This window comes from Schistocerca serialis, chromosome 4 (genome assembly GCF_023864345.2).
Source record: "Schistocerca serialis cubense isolate TAMUIC-IGC-003099 chromosome 4, iqSchSeri2.2, whole genome shotgun sequence".
Classification (NCBI taxonomy): Eukaryota; Metazoa; Arthropoda; class Insecta; order Orthoptera; family Acrididae; genus Schistocerca; species Schistocerca serialis.
In genome coordinates, this window is record NC_064641.1 from 65,270,666 (window position 1) to 65,288,018 (window position 17,353).

At 39.4% G+C, this 17,353-nt stretch overlaps 1 protein-coding gene across 1 annotated transcript in view; it reads left to right on the plus strand.

The window, feature by feature from the left end:
- Positions 1 to 17,353, plus strand: part of LOC126473852 (beta-alanine-activating enzyme) — a 446,532-nt gene that overhangs the window by 23,731 nt on the left and 405,448 nt on the right. The window contains exon 3 of the mRNA XM_050101181.1: positions 5,151 to 5,429. Within this exon, the coding sequence (XP_049957138.1) occupies positions 5,151 to 5,429 (279 nt within the window). The remainder of the gene's footprint in view (positions 1 to 5,150; positions 5,430 to 17,353) is intronic.

The window sequence follows — 17,353 nt, forward strand, 5'->3', positions numbered from 1 at the left end:
TCAAATTTTGTCCTATGAGATGGATTGGAAATATTGAAGTCATGAACTTATTGCTAATTTGAAGAAGTATGTTGGTGAAGTTCAGAAAAGACCAACTGAAAGTCGAAACTTTGAAGAAACCAAACATTGCTGAGAAGACAAATTCCTTCATGCAAAACTTGAGTTTCTTGTATCATTGTCAATTGAATTTGAGGAACTGTTAACTAAGTATTGGTCAAACGCCTCTCTCTTCCGCTTTTTGTACAAAGATTTGTTCAGTTTAATGTATAGCATTGCTTCTCGATTCATAAAGATAACTGTCATGGTAATGGAGACAAATTGTAGCATGTTACTTGCTATTGATGTCATGAAAGCATGTAATCATAAAACAAGTTGTTATGTAGATATTGCATTTGGTGTCACTGATGTTAGCAAGAACTACATGCAAAAGGATATCCTTATTTTCAGAAGTGTGTGTACCGGTATTTTGCAAAGTCTGTATGTAAAAATTGCTGCAAACAAGGATGTAGCCAGAGGAGGCCCATGGGGTCTGGACCTGCCCTATCACCCAAATGAAATTACACAAGACGTAATTATTGTGTAGTGACATTGAAAGATATGAGGGGCGATGAAATGGTTTCCATTTGAGGATGTTGCTGCAGTGTGTATGCAAATAGTGTGACTCTGGTGTGGGTATATAAGCACCAACAGGTGGGAAAGGAATTAGTTTGGCTTTTGTGTCTTTCCGACGGGTGTGGTAAATGCAGAAACGTGAACCGTGGTGACATTATTACTAGTTGCGTCCAAACAGGAAAAATGTACTGTTGTTTCTTTCTTGGCTGGATAAACACTGGCAGACATCCATTGGAAATTGAAGAATTTGTAAGGAGCAGCATGTCTGTCGAAAAGTGCTGTTGGAGAATGGTGCAGCAAGGGATGCTACTGCTTCATGATAATGCACATCCGCATACAGCACACGACATAACGCCAAAGTTATGCCAACCTCAAATGGGAGACTCTCGATCACCCACCTGACAGTCCTGACCTCTCCCCATGTGGTTATCACTACTTCGGAACTCTTAAAAAAGGCCTTGAAGTGTCGACAATTCCTGTTGGATGATGACGTGCAGATGGTAGTTGTAGACTCCTTCACACAGCAAGACATGATATTTTTCCAAACAGGTATCTTCTACCTGGTGTATCAGTGGGATGGTTGCAATAGAGTTGCAAAATCAGTGATATTAGCTGTGAAGAATGCTTCATCAGAAAGAGTAGAAGCCTCAAAAAAGAAGAAATCTGATGAAAATGAAGTGGCCAATATTGGAAGAAGAATAGTTCAAGAAATAAGACCTCAAAAATGAAAAAAAGAACGATTATAGAAAAGGCAAAAGAAGAAGCTGAAGATTCAGGTGTTAAAATTTCAAGTTTACCTGAGAAACTTAAACATAGCATCTTTTACTGTGAAGTTTAACATTTGACATAAATTTTGTACCTTCAAAATTGTTATATTGTCTTAAGGAAAATTGTAAGTTTTCACTACATTAATATTTAAAACAATCTGTATTTTAATTGATTTGATAAATACATCTGAAAATAATAATACCCCATCCTGTGTGAGAGTTTAATGTTTTTATAGCATTTGGTGAGTGGTGTGCTTCAGTTCACACACAGTTACATTATTCATGCTGACATACAGTTTAAGTGATACAAGATTTATTACATTTATCTTTTATTTCAACCAGCTTTCAAGTTAGTAAAAAAGAAGTATTTTCATCATTGTACTATGCATATTTTCGAGAGGTCATGAATATAAGTAAAGAGATAATGAAAAAGTCATAAAAAGGTTGGGGATTTGATCCTCTGAAAATCTGTAGACACCCTGTATTAGTATGCCGTATGAAATATGTGACAGGAAAAGGCTAAAGCATGCCATCTCACATACTCATTAGTGACTGTATCTGTCAGTTTCCACATGAGATAGCACACTTCACTACTTTCTTACAGACCTGACCAATATGTTCCTCCTAGTTTAATTTGGAGTCACTACGAAAGCATAATGATTTCACTGTTTTACTTTCTACAGCTTTAGTAATCACCTCAGCGTTGGTTCTTGTGTTTTATCAGATTATGACCGAGTTCATTAGAAGAAAACCAGTTCATTCGTGAGTTGATGTGTATTGAGTTGTGTCAATGTGTCTGCATAAAACACTACACAACTAGCTCCGGCGTGGTAAGTTATATAATTACTTGCAATGATGAACAGAAATGGACCAAGGACCAAGCCCTGTGACACTGTAATCTGATCTTCCTTAACTAAGAGCATCTATTGTTAATTGAGGCAAACTGCCTTCTGCTCATTAAATAGGACTTGATTACAGCTAAGGGTAGGTTGTATATGCCATAAAATTACAGTTTTTCAAGCAGGGTTGTAAAGAGTATACAGCCAAAGGCTTTACTGAGACCATAAAATACAATAGATACCAGCCCTTATTTTCAAATGTAGTTAACTTCTGGTTAACAAATTCAGTGACAACAGTAGTAGAATTGTTATGACTTTGGAATCCAAGCTGTATGTTGGAGAGGAGAGCATGCTTGTTGAAATAGTTGTTTAGCTGGTTGTCTGTAAGAGACTTGAAAACTTTGGAGAAAATGAGAACAACAGGAATTGGTAGATAGTTTTGGGGCAGATGCTTATCTCTCTTTTTCAACATTAATGTACCTTTAGCATTTATTAGATCAGTGGTAATGATGTGTCCCTCACAAACTTCTGGTTCACTATAAATAAACAGATATGCAGTGCACAATCTTCTTCCATGGTACAAATCACAAGCAGGAAACCCTACCTTCTCAGTGTGATGACAGTTGAAGTAAAAAAACAAATTTTAATGCACACAGGTGTGGAAGTATGCATAATAGCATTTCATTACAAGAACAAACTTCTCATGCATGAAAATTGGAATATAAATAATTATAGACTCAATCTCATTAGTAGTAATGGAAATGTTATCTGCAAAGAAAATTATAAATAAATCAGATATATGCCATGAGAAGGGCAAATATGGATGATGATCTTAATTGGTATATTACGCCTTCAGTTATGATTAGTTTTTGAGTCCTTGAATTGAATTTTGCAAACAATTAGTGTTTTCTTGTTGATTATTTCTGTGAAATTCAAAGACTTGTGTACAAAGAGATAGCATAGGGACAAAGAGATAGAATAGAGACAACACTGCAGCCAGAATACAGCAAATTTAATAAGCCTCTGCCATATATTCAGAAGTCAAAAGAAAATGTTGTGATACAGGACATAGGCGGATAATGTGTCAATAGCTATGAGATAAAGTCCATCTGTTAATGTTGAGCAGTTAAAGGCAGAAGTGAAATTAAATTGGTTGCTTTCAGCAATTGCTGTTATACATACATACAAATACTTCAATCCCAGATGATCTGGAGTGTGACATTCAGAAAAAGAAGACATGGACTGGAAAATTCAGTTTGATATCAGTGTTTGTGTGGATTAATGCATACTCCACTATACATAAGACACATCCAAAACAGCAAATTCCAAATTCAGCTGGAGATATGTGTAATCCACAACTTCTGGAGAACAGAATTAAGAGAGAAATGTTTGAGAAAATTTTGCTTTTATGTAAATTGGAAGTGAAGAACACATTTCCTATGCCACAATTGCAATGTTGACACTTTTATTGTTCCAAGACTGCAATCACGATGTACAAGGTGTGTTCTTTGTTTCCAACCATATGTACTGCCCCATAGCACAGCATGTGCACCTTATATGAATTGTATGTGACATATTGTTAAATTTGTATTTGATATAAGTGAAGTAAACTGATTGTTACATAGATCAAGTAAGTAAACTCCAATTCATGGATCAGATGTAGTACAACTTAACCCACCCAGCCAGTCAAATATACAGTGAAGTTGTTGGATGATCATAAGTTTATAAAATTAATTCTTAAGCCACACCCTAGCTAAATTAGCTTTCTACTGAATTAATTTATCATCTATCCATTATAAAGATCTAAACTTTGTAAAATGACTACTCACATATGAAAGCATACGAAGATTGTTTCATAGAGTAACTTGACCATCTTACTTTGCATGCAAAGAACTCCTCTTGTAATCTGAAACAAGTAACTGTATATCCACAGAAAATTACAGGCCTTCCTGTCTGTTAACCCATATTTTATAATGTGAAAGCATATTTCATTTAAAACTTCCAGAAAGCAACAAAAACAATTATTGGAGTAATGCGTACTACATCTGTGAAAAACTGATCACTTTCCTTATACTGCTTATATAAAAAGAATGTAATTCACTGCACCTTCCATCCAGTAGTTTTCAGTCACAACAAAAATGTGTAGTCCCATGATACTGACGTTTCGGAAATGTTACGAAGGATGCAAATTCTTTGAATATCGTATGGATTAAGGTATATGCCATGGAGAGCGTGAAAGAAACAAGCTTTATTACACAAGTAAACAAATACATAAATGTACACAATACATAGCGCAGTTATAGAAAGTATGTAAAAGTATGTACACTAATCTTCAATCATATTCCAGGGTATGTGCATGCATTTATTCTTTGAACACATGGCAGGCACGGTCCTGAAAACAAATTCAGCAATTGTGTGGATTACAAAACTGTAGACAGAACTTCTCACTTCCAAAACAACTGCAGAATGACTTTCTGAAACGTAGAGACTAGTAGTATGGCATGGCAGTGCAGGGAGCTGTGAATAATGTGCCACAGCCTTTCTGTATATTCTGTACCTCTTTCATTGTTGCTTTTTAATTAACCCCAAACACCAACTACCTTATACCTTGAAACATTGATTATAGTTGTAGATGCGTATGCTGCAGAGTCTTATATAGTTACCAGTTACCACATTTAGTGTTTAGTTATGTCTGAACAGACTTAAGGAGTGCCTGATGGTGAAACGTACTTAATGCATATGTAAATGTGAAATGAGCTATTTGCATCTATGTGAGTTAAAGTGGCATTTTTGTGTAATATTTCTGGAAATATCATTGCCAGAAATTTCTCTAATATGCAACAGTTAAAAAATTCATTGTAATAATTGCAGTAGAAATAACTACTTAAATTTATTCAGTTGATGTATGATTGCTTTTCTCTGGAATCAACAGGCACATTCTCCATGTTCAAACATCAGATGTCGTACTACTTGGGACGTCACTTACATTTGATCCTAGCATTGTGGAACTCTTTCTAGCTTTGGCAAATGGTGCTAGTCTGGCATTACCAACTGCCTATGAAATGGCAACAATAGTGCAGACGACACCATCATTGATGAGAACACTATACAATTGGAAGATGATTCCGAAGTTACGGTGTTTAGTTTTGGGTGGTGAACCCTGTCCATCACCTTCCATTTTAGCACAATGTTTAAACCTACTACCATCAAGGTAGGTATTTTCATATATCTGATCAGAAGTTATGTACATTGTGGTGTCTCTTGTGTTAAGTACTGCAAGTTAAACTGATCACCCTCCAGTGACAGTAACACTGATTGGATGTTAAAGAAGAGAAAATCACCACTTCATTCCTATTCCTGACTGATTCATTCAAATACACTCAAGTGACAAAAGTCATGGGACAGCAATATGTACGTACACAGATGGCAGTAGTATCGTGTAAACTAAGTATGAAAGAGTAATGCATTGGCAAAGCTGTCATTTGTATTCAAGTGTTTCATGTGAAAAGTTTTGCGACATGATTATAGCTGCAGGACAGGAATTAACAGACTTTGAACATGCAATGGTACTTGGGAGCTAGATGCATGGGATACTCCATTTTGGAAATTGTTAGGGAATTCAGTATTCTGAGAGCCACAGTGTCAATAGTGTGCTGAGAATAGCAAACTTCGGGCATTTCCTCTCTCCATAGACAATGTAGTGGCCAATGGCCTTCACTTAAAAACTGAGAGCAGTGGCGTTTGTGCATAGTTGTCAATTCTAACAGACAGCAACACTGCATGAAATAACCACAGAAATAAATGTGGGATGTATGACAAATGTATCAATTAAGACTGTGTGGCAAAATTTGGCTGCAGCATCTCTCCTGGACTTGTGGCCATATCAGTTGGGCCCTAGATGATTGGAAAATGTCCTGGTCAGATGATTCCCCATTTAAGTTGTCAAGAGCTGATGGTAGGGTTTGAATGTGGCACAGACCCGACGAGGCCATGGACCCAAGTTGTCAACAAGGCACTGTGGTGGCTCTATAATGGAGCGGGCTGTGTTTACATGGAATAGACTGGGTCACCTGGTTGAACGGAACTGATCATTGACTGGAAATGGTTATGTTTGGCTACTTGGAGACCATTTTCAGCAATTCGTGGACTGCATGTTCCCAAAAAATGATGGGATTTTTATGAATGATGGTTCGACATGTTGCTGGGCCACAGTTATTCACAATTGGTTGAAGAACATTCTGGGCAATATCAATGAATGTTCTCTCCACCAGATCATCTGCCTTAAATCCCATTGAACATTTACAGGCCAGAATAGAGATGTCAGTTCGTGCACTGAATCCTGCAGTGGCAACATATATGGAATTATGGAAGGCTGTAGAGGCTGCATGGGTTAATATTTCTGCAGGGGGATTCCAACAAAATGTCTGTGCTGCATCGAGTTGTTGCACTATGGCAGGCAAAAGGAAGTCCGACACAATATTAGAAGGTGTCCCGTGACTTTTGTCATCTCAGTGCAGTAGTATCTCAGACCCTACTGAGGAAAGAGCTGATGTTTATGTGATATTTTCCTTTGAATCTACCTCTTATTGTGTTCATTTCCTCCTGAAACACCCTGTATATTTAAGAAAACTAACAAAAATAAACTGCTCAAAACCAGTTTTGCACTACTTACATATCTGCAGATGTATGTAGGGCTTAGATTCAAGGGGAGTGGGGAGCAAAAGAATAACTCTTAAGAAGCTTCACTGTGAAATAAAAGTAAAACAGTAACTAAAATAAATGAATTCTGTCCATAAATGCACATCCATGAAACCAAAGTCTACTGTTGGGTATCATCCAGTGTCATGTTACTCCACCCAATCATACTTGGATCCTCCTTGGCTCACTTTCCTGTTGTTCTGGCTCAGCCCCATCCAGCTCACAGTTGCTGGCACTCCTGAGATCATTTAGTTTGTGAAGAGGGTCCCTGTGATAACTCACGGCAAGTTTTAACAGGCTCAGGCATGCTCAATCAGCTTCTTATAAGGCAGATACTGCAGAATGTTCCATTTGGTTCATCCCTGCCTCTTGGAGAAAGGTAATCGCAAGGTGGGCACAGTGTACTCATACATTATAGTCTCTAAATATGAACCTGCTGCTAAAATTTTGACTGTAGAGCTGGATAAAATGTTGGTGCATGCTGCTCTGTACTACATATTACTGTAAACAGTCTACTTATTATACAGAATGGTCTAGATAAAAGTAGCCCATGTAAGTATAAAGGAAATGCTGTGAAATTACAGAAACGAAGAGCTGAAATGGACTTACCATTTATTTCCAATGAAAAATATAGTGAAAAATGCATTTACAGAAGATGTTGAAAGTGATCCCCTGCAACATCAATACACAGCTACGCACTTCTAAACATTGGCAGATGCATCTGACGTGAAGTTTGGATATTGATGGCAGCACATCGTGGTTGTGTTGTCTTTCAGTTCCTGTATTGTGTGTGGATTTGTTTGATAGATCTTGCTCTTCCAATGTCCTCACAGGAAAAGATCACTTGTTGTTAGATCTAGCGAGTGTGGTGGCCATAAATGTTTGCTGACAGTTCATTCCTCAGTGAAGACATTGTGGACTCATCCCAGGGATACCTTAGACATACGGCATGTTGCCCCATCTTGCTGCAAGAAGCAGTATTGTCTTTCATATTCAGTGAGTTGACCACAAAATGTATCAAAAATTTCCATATGTGCAACTGTGTTGAGGGTAATGTCAAAAAAATATTGGTCCAATGATGCTCGTTCCTGTTACACTGCACCAAATGTCAATTTTTTCCATCATGGAGTGATTGTTGACCTGCAGTATTAGGGTTTTCCGTTGCCCAGTACTTTGTTTTCTGTGAATTCACATGACAGGAAAGATGAAACCATGGGTCATCATCACTCATGATGTAATGGAAAGGGTCTAATAAACTGTCGTTGGTGATACTCAAAAGCCATGTACAGTAATCTACACATCTCTAACTCTCATACTCCCATAATTGCTGCGCAGCCATCACACCATATGGCTTCATATAAAGACTTTTCAATATCCGCTGGCAACTCCTCCTATTTACCTCCGCCTGTTGGGCCAGTTTTTGTGTAGACTTCTTTGGGCTCTGAATAATTTTTCAGCTGATGTTTGCAATAACTTCTGGTGTGTGAACTGAAAGAATTCTTTGTCATTTCACATTTTGCACAGATCCGTAGGTGTGCCAGTGTTTATATTGCTCTCTTTGCTGGTAGTCCTCTGTCCAGATACTCGACCCCAAGAATTTCTCAAATTTCCTTAATTGAACCTGTTTTCACATATGCTTCCACAATTTCAAGTCTTTCTTCTCTTGACAAAGTCCTATTGCAGGCCACAAAGAGAAACATCTAACTTCACTGATGAAACTGAAATGCTGACAGAAGATTGCTAATAATCAATTATTGCATAAAACTGTCCATCATTGTAGCAGTTTGCTCTGTTTCAGTTGCCAAAACATTGCATTCACATTTTAAAGGGGAGTCGGGCTACGTTTAATGGCACCAGCGTGTACTATTCACAATATGTTTCAGAGAATAATATCTCTGTCATGAGGTGGATTTTTGTCAGTTAATAAGGTGTGGATGTATTGTATGTACGACTGTTGGGTAACCTGTGGCACTGTCTTTCAGTGCTCGTAGGCTGTTTTTTCAGTCATCATAACATCACATACACTTTCATTGTTCTTATATTGCACAGCCTTCAAAATACTCTTGACAGTGATGAGACATGTCTGACTTTGATGATCCACGACCCTGGTGACCCCATAGGACTCTGTTTCTGAGGTGTGCACTGGACCTGGCTATCTTCACACTCTTCTTCAATGATTGTCAGGCATAAGACAAATACTGTGCTGTTGTCAGTGAAAATGACCTGATGACATTGATCCATGCTCTATCAGGTATTTCCTGCCCCCCTCTGTGCACACCACAGGGCTGGGAAGTTTGTACTGTTGTCTATAATGGTTGCCTAATGACCAAAATTAATTGTGTTGAGACTGTTGCATTCTGTCTGGGTCAACACCTCCCTCACTGTTGCCTCTAAACAGGCAGTGCACAGTTCTGTTGCCTTCTGCTTTAAGTACATATGAACCATACTCTGTGGTTAGCAATTATCAGCTGGTGGTGTTAATTGCAGGTGACCATTATGAGGGGGAACTTCAGTTAATTTTTTTTCTTAATAGTGATCGAATTACTAAATGATGTCACTAAGATATACACCAAATCAGCGAGCAAATTCCAGGATGGATAACTACTCTTTACTGTGGACACAGTCCAAGTCTGAAATCGCTTTTGAAGGCATGTTAACAGACGGGACAATACAACAGCCATAGCGTCCCTTTTCTGACTGGAGATATACTACAGTGGTTTGATAAGTGTGGTAAAAAAGGAAGAAAAGAGTTTTTTTTTTTTTTAAACAACTCACCTTACTTCTTGAGATAATCTCGTTTGAGGAATATACACTTGATCCAGTGATTCTGCAGCTTTTTCATCCCATCGGGGAAAATAAGTTCTGTCAAACTCTGCAAAATACTCATTGACTGTAATGATCACTTCCTCATTTCATGAAAATTTCTTCCCAGCAATGCAAAGTTTTAAGTTAGGGAACAGGAAGAAGTCACTTGGGTGGATGCCTGGTGTATAGGATGGTTGAGGAACCAACTGCAAGTCCAATAAACTCACTTTTGCCATTGTTATTGCTGGCGTGTGGGATGGTACATTATCCTGGTGAAAGAGCACTCTTCTGTGGGCCAAACTTCAACAGTTTTCATCTAACACAAGTTTCAGATGATCAGACAATGAAGCATATAAGAGTCTAGTTATGGTTTTGCCTTTATCCAAGTAATCTATGAGTATTATTTCTTGGGAATCTCAAAAAAATGTGGCCATCACCTTACCAGCTAACAAAATGGTCTTTGCCTTCTTCAGTGCAATTTCACCAGCCTTGACCCAATGTTTTGATTGCCATTTTGTGTCTGGTGTGTAGTGACAGATCCAGGTTTCATCAACAGTCACAAATTAGTGCAAAATGTCTTGCAGACTGCGATTACACATTGCCAGACATTGTGTTGAAAAGTTCTGCCAAAAGCACTTTTGGTTGACTGTGAGCAATCGCGACACCCACTTCACACACTGCTTCTGCATAGTCAATTCTCCATGCACAATATTATGCCCTCATTTGGTTGAGATGCCTACAATCTCAGCAATTTCATGAATTTTTATTTGGCAATCTTGCATTATCATGTCATTGATTTTGTCAGTGGTTTCTTTTGTGGTGACTTCAGTTGCATGGCTGGAGCATGCTTTGTCTTTGGTGCTTGTGCAATTGCGTTTAAATTCGTTAACCTTAAAACAAATGATCTGCAGGGATGGTGTAGAGTTTGTGTTAACTTCATCCTATTGAGCAAACATCTCTTTTCTCCATTATCAAACGCACTCTGACCAATTCAGAAGACTGTTAACAATCAAGTGTATGCTGTACAGTGTTGAATGACCCTGGGAATAATCAAGCTTAAACCAACTATGAAGGTGCAACAAAAGTATTCCATTCCTTAATGGAAATTTACCAGACTAACCATGGAGGTTTTATTGTTTTTTATTTACGTGACATGAAATCTGCAATCGTAAGAATATCTCATTTCATCTTTTTAACAGAAAATGCTTCAGGAAATATGTAAAGGGAGAGGGGTAATCACCATTCTTCATCTGCAGCTGTGGAAATATTGCAGCAACTTTTGTAGGAATGAACTGTCTAACACATTCCTCTCTATATATTTTCTAACAGAATTTTGCCCTAGAGATCTGATCTACTTCTGAAGCTTTAGTATCATTGCATTAGTAATCATTACTGGTTGTTATTTCTGATTCCTTTCTGGCATGTAGTATGTTTCTCTTGGCACAGATTTCTGAATAACTTTCTCTCATTTATGTAGTCTTTGCCTTTCTCCAAACCACTGAGTACCATGTTGTGACAACAGAAAACTACAAGATGCTTGAAGATTGAAATATATTAACATCTCTTTATTCGTAAGTCTTGTTCAAAACATGGTTCAAAAGGCTCTGAGCACCATGGAACTTAATATCTGAGGTCATCAGTCCCCTAGAACTTAGAACTACTTAAACCTAACTAACCTAAGGACATCACACACATCCATGCCCGAGGCAGGATTCGAACCTGTGACCGTAGCGGTCGCGCGGTTCCAGACTGAAGCGCCTAGAACTGCTCGGCCACACTAGCCAGCAAGTCTTTTTCCTATTGTTACTGTTTTGGCAGTTGATGAAAAGATGATCTTCTCCTGTCCCATTTATTAGTAAGATTACAGTTACTTATACATTCTTGTTTAATGAAATACATATTGCCATACTACTACATTTAAAGTTTATTTTAATTCTTCTGTGAAAGCCTAAATTCATTTTTATAAGAACAAAAATAATCAATTATTAACAATGTATGTAATTGGGTGGATTAAAAAAAAAATCTACTTGCTAAGTGGCGGCAGGAGAACACACACACACACACACACACACACACACACATACATACACACACAAAGGTTTAACTTATGCAGGCTTTATGAGCCAATGGCTCTTTCTTCTGGCAGAAGATTTGAAGGGGAAGGAAGACAGATGAAGGTAAACGACTGGAGAGGATTAGAAAAAGGGGTATGGTTTGGAAAAGTCACCCAGAACCCTGGGTCAGGGGAGACTTACTGGACAGGATGAGAAGGAAAGACTAATTGTTGGGGACTGCATTGGATGAGATTTGAAAACCTGAGAACTTAAAAGTGGAAGACAGGCTAATATTCAAGACAGAGATTAGTGCAGAAACATTGTGCACGAGTTAATAAGAGTGAAAAGCTGAGTCCATTGTATGAAACAGTGTTGGCAGGGGGGGGGGGGGGATGGTGAAAAATAGACAGGTCAAAACATGAAAGATGTAGAAAACTAAAATGGAATGAAGGAAGGATTAGTTACTGTGAAGAAATGCTGAGATGGAGGAAATTAATGTAAATTAAGGCCAGGTGGTTGGCAAGACCCAAGGACATGTTGTATCGCTAGTTCCCACCCGTGGAGTTCTGTGAAACTGCTATCTGGGGGAAGAACCTAGAGAGTGCATGTGGCGAAACAGGCACTGTGGTCGTGACTGTCATGTAGTAGAGCATGCTTCGCAACAGGATGCAGTATGTTGCTGGTATACACCCTTTGCCTGCGCCCATTCAATTCATCCTGACTGATAACTGGGTGGTAGTCATATCGATGTAACAGGCCGAACAGTGTATACATTAAAGCTTATACGTGATGTGTTGTTTCACAGGTGGCTCTCCCTTTGATAGTATATGTTTTGTCAGTGATAGGGCTGGTATAGGTGGTGGCAGGAGGGTGCAAAGGACAAATCTTGCAGCAGGGATGGTCACAGAGGTAGGAGCCATAAGGCAGGGAGATGGATGCAGAAAGAGCATAGGGTCTGAAAAGAATATTGGGGAGATTGGGAGAGCAACAGAAAGCTATTCTAGGAGTGGTGGGTAAAATATCAGACTGAATGGATCTCATTTCAGTGCAAGATTTTAGGAAGTCGTGGCCTTGTCAGAGGAATTGAGTAATACATTCCAGACCAGGATAATAATGAGTGACCAGTGGTGTGCTCCGAAGTTGTTTTTTCTAGGGATCAGCAGTACCAGGACTGGATGTAATGGCTCAGGAAATCTGCTTTTGAACTAGACTTTTGGGGTAATTAGGTCCAGTGAAGGCTGAGGTGAGAATGGTGGTGTATTGCTGTGAAGAGTCTGCATTAGAACAAATATGTTTGCCTCGAACACAAAGGCTATATGGGAGGAAATGTTTGACGTGGAAAGGATGGCAAGTGTCAAAATGTAAGTACTGTTTAATGTGAACAGAAGTGCATAGAAGGCCTTCAGTGTGGATGAGATCAACATCATGGAAAGTGGAATAGGATTTGGAATAGGACCATGTGAAATTTAATTGGGAGATGGTATTAAGAGATTCCAGGAATTTTAACATGTCAACCTCCTTGTGACAAAGATGTCATCAATGTATCTAAAACAAACCAGAGCCCGAAGGCTTATGGATCCCAGAAAATCTGCCTCTAAGAGATCCATGAAAAGATTGGTCTAGGAAGGATCCATCCTGGTTCCCTTGGCTGTACCCGTGATTTGTTTGTATGTCTGCTTCTCAAAGATGAAGTAACTGTTGGTAAGTACAAACCTGATTAAGGTGATCAAGAAGGATGCCATAGGTTTGGAATAAGGTGGATGCTGATTGAGGAAATGTTCAGCAGCAGTCTGACCACGTGCATGGAGGATGTTGGTATAGAGGGGGATGGGATCAGTGGTGACAAGCAGGGTGTGTAGTGAGAGTGGGACAGACATGGATTTCAGACGATCCAGGAAATGGTTGGTAGCTTTGATATAGGAGGGAAGTCTTTGTACTATGGGTTGAAGGTGTTGAGCAACTAAGGCAGATTTACTTTTGGTGGGTGCCTTGAAGCCAGCAACTGTAGGATGGCCAGTATGATTGTGTTTGTGATCTTAGAAAGAAGGTAAAAGGCAGATATCCGTGGTTTAGGTAGGGTAAGAAGTTCTATGGGTTGAGGTGTAAGTTCTTTTGAGGGGCCTGAGGTTTTTAGGGGGGACTACAAATAAATTTGAATCACACGATGGGATCTTGATGGTAGATGGTCTTTGTAAAGTTATCATACAGCTGCCGTACACTGTCACTAACATACTTCTTTTGGTCAAGTACCATAGTGGTAGATTCATTGTCTGCTGGGAGGATAATGATGGAGTCATCAGGTATTAGGGAATGTAGAGCCTGGAGTTCTGCAGAGGACAGGTTAGTGTCATGTTGTAGGTACCTGAGGAAGGGTTGTGAAGCAACACTGGGTGGATCAAGTTGAGATTGTGGTTGGAACTGCTCAAGGCAAGTTTCAATGTCAGGTTCGCTGTCGGAAAGGTTTTGGGGTGGGATTGCAAAGTGACATTTCCAGTCGAAGTTAAGTGTTAAGGAAAATAGGTCTTTCACCAAAGCAGCATTTTTCAATATATAATTAGAGTTGAAAGTGAGATTTTTTTGGTGAAATGCAGTACTGTTGTGACTGGTTCTTGTGATTATGAGTTGTTATTGGTGTGGGAGAGTGGTGAAGGCTGTTGGATGTTGGCCAAGCTCTGTTTGTAGGACAGGAATGGTGGTTGATTGTGTGGCTGATTGGGGAACTGCAGAAGGACAGGAAGGAAAACACCACTGTCGATGTAGTTTAGGAGAAGGTGGGATATCTTTTTGAGGTGAAATTTGGCATGTTGCTGCAGTCTGAATTTGGCTTGCTCACCTTAATCATCTTTATACTTACCAATAATTACTTCACCTTTGAGAGACAGACATACAAACAGATCAGGGGTATGACCACGGGAACCGGGATGGCTCCTTTCTGTGCCATCCTTTTCATGGGTTGCATGGAGGGGACTTCCCTGGGTTCCAGAAGCCTTGAGCCCCTGGTTTGATTTAGATACATTGATGACATCTTTTCCGTTTGGACACATGGTGAGGCTGACCTTTTATAGTTCCTGGAATCTCTTAATACCTTCTCCAAGTTAAATTTCACATGGTGCTGTTCTGAATCTCTTGCCACTTTCCTTGAAGCTGATTTCATCCTCCTATCACACCTATATGAGTCCTCTAACTGACAAAACATGCACTATCAAAGGGAGAGCCACCTGTGAAACAGCACATGTCATACCACCTGTTATATAAACACTGTTTGGCCTTTTACATCGACATAACTACCATCCAGTTATCAGTCAGGATGAAGGGGCATAGGCAGAAGGTGTATATACCAGCAACACACAGTATCCTGTTACAAAGCCTGCTTTACAACATGACAGTTGTGACCTCAGTGCCTGTTTCACTACACGCGCCATCTGGATTCTTCCTGCAGACACCACTTTCTCAGAACACTGCTGGTGGGAACTAGTGCTACAGCATGTTCTCACCACCCACCTGGCCTTAATTTACAAGAATTTCTTCTATGTCCACATTTCTTCACAGTAACTACTCCTTTCTTCACTCCATTTTAATTTCTACATCTTTCATTTTCTGACCTGTATATTTTTCGCCGTCCCCCCTCCCACCTCGGTTACATACAATGCACTTAGCTTTTCACTCTTATTAACTAGTGCACATTGTTTCAGTAGTAATCTCTCTCTTGCAACATTTTTATAATGTTCCGATTGTGTGTTCTCTTCTCAGGCTTTGTACTACTACCTAGGATTTGACACCCATGTACCAGAGGTGTTCAATAAGTAATTCAACACATTTTTTTCATCAGCCAATTTCAATTGAAAAAAATGTGGAATTTGTCTTGGGACATTGTGGAATATTCCCGCTTCAGCCTGTGTAGTTTCATGAAGTTCCGATAACCTTCAAAATGAATCTGTAATGGAGGTGTGTTCCAAGCACAGAGCTATCACTTAGTTTCTTTTGGAGGAAAACCAGAGCATCACAGATATTCAAGGCACTTGCAGGATGTCTGTGGAGACCTTGACTGAACAATTGCAAAAAGATCACACAAACCTGTCCGATATCGTGCATGTGAGCAGAGCTGTGACTCTTGCAGTTTTGGAACATGCGGACACTCTCACTCAAGGTGATCAACAAATCACAACCAAGCACCTTGCTGCACAACTGGACGTCTTTGTTGGTAGTGCTGACACCCTCATCCACCAGTTGGGATACTCAAAAGTTTGTGCCCACTGGGATCCTCGCTGCTTAGCAGACGACCATAAAGAGTGACGAAGGGACCATATGTGCAGAATTTCTTCTGCATTATGAAGCTGATTAAGACAATTTTTTGTCAAACATCATCACAGGTGTTGAGACATGGCTCATTTACTTAGAACCAGAAACGAAATGGCAATTCATGGAGCGGTGCTACACTACCTCTCCTCCAAAGAAAAAGTTCAAAGCCACACCCTCAGTCAGTAAAGTTGTGGCTATGATCTTCTGGGACTCTGAAGGGATGACTGTTTCATGTCCTTCCTTGTGATGCAATGATCAACTGTGCACTGAAAAGTACTGTGCTGTCCTCAGGTAACTGAAAAAATGATTTCACTGTGTTCATCACTACAAAAATGCAAATGTACTTCACCTTCTTCATAACAGCACAAGGCCACACACAAGTCTGCACATCTGAGAGGATCTCACAAAACTTCATTGGACTATTATTCCTCATCTACTCTACAGGCAAATCTCACACCTTCCGACTTCCATCTGTTTGGCCCATTGGGGAATGCACTCAGCGGGAAGCAGTACGTGGATGAGGGATAGGTTATTGACACAGTAAGATGTTGGCTCTGACATCGACCAGTAGATTGATACCATGCAGGCATACATGTCCTGTCAGTAAGGTGGCGTAAGGCCTTCGATTGAATAGAGGTTATGTTGGAAAATACTGTTTTGTATTGAAAAGAGTGGGGAGTGATGTGGTGTGTTGGAATCCTGAATAAAACCAACCTGAATCGGAAAAAAAATTGTTACACTACATACTGAATGCCACTTGTAGTTTCAGGAATAATGTTTTTGTACCTGGCAGAAAACAATTTTGCAGGGCTGTCTTGATTCATGGTGTCATACTGAGTGAGGATTGCCTGTAATTGTCACATTCATCTCAGGGATGATCAGTTTGGGTTCCTGAGAAATGTAGAAACACCTGAGGCAAAGCTATATTTTGAAGCTTTGTAAAGCACTTCTAATGCAATTTGAAATTATTATCAATTTCTGTTGGGAAGTGCATTCCAAAACAGAAAATTGTCTGTAATATCTGCATATCCTTTCTCTTTTCCAGAAAGCTGTAAATTTACTTATTTTGGTGTAGATTAAAGTTCCTTGGTGGCATGTGCAGCATTGAACTCTCATAACCTGAAATTGCTTTGGTTAGTAGTCATACAGTTCAAAGGGGAACACCACATGCAAAATTTTTCATGAATGCACATTTACTCAAATTAGGCATTTTCATTGGTGTGACAACCAGTATCTGTCAATTGAAAGTTCTTTATGTACTGTTCCACCTGTAAATCTA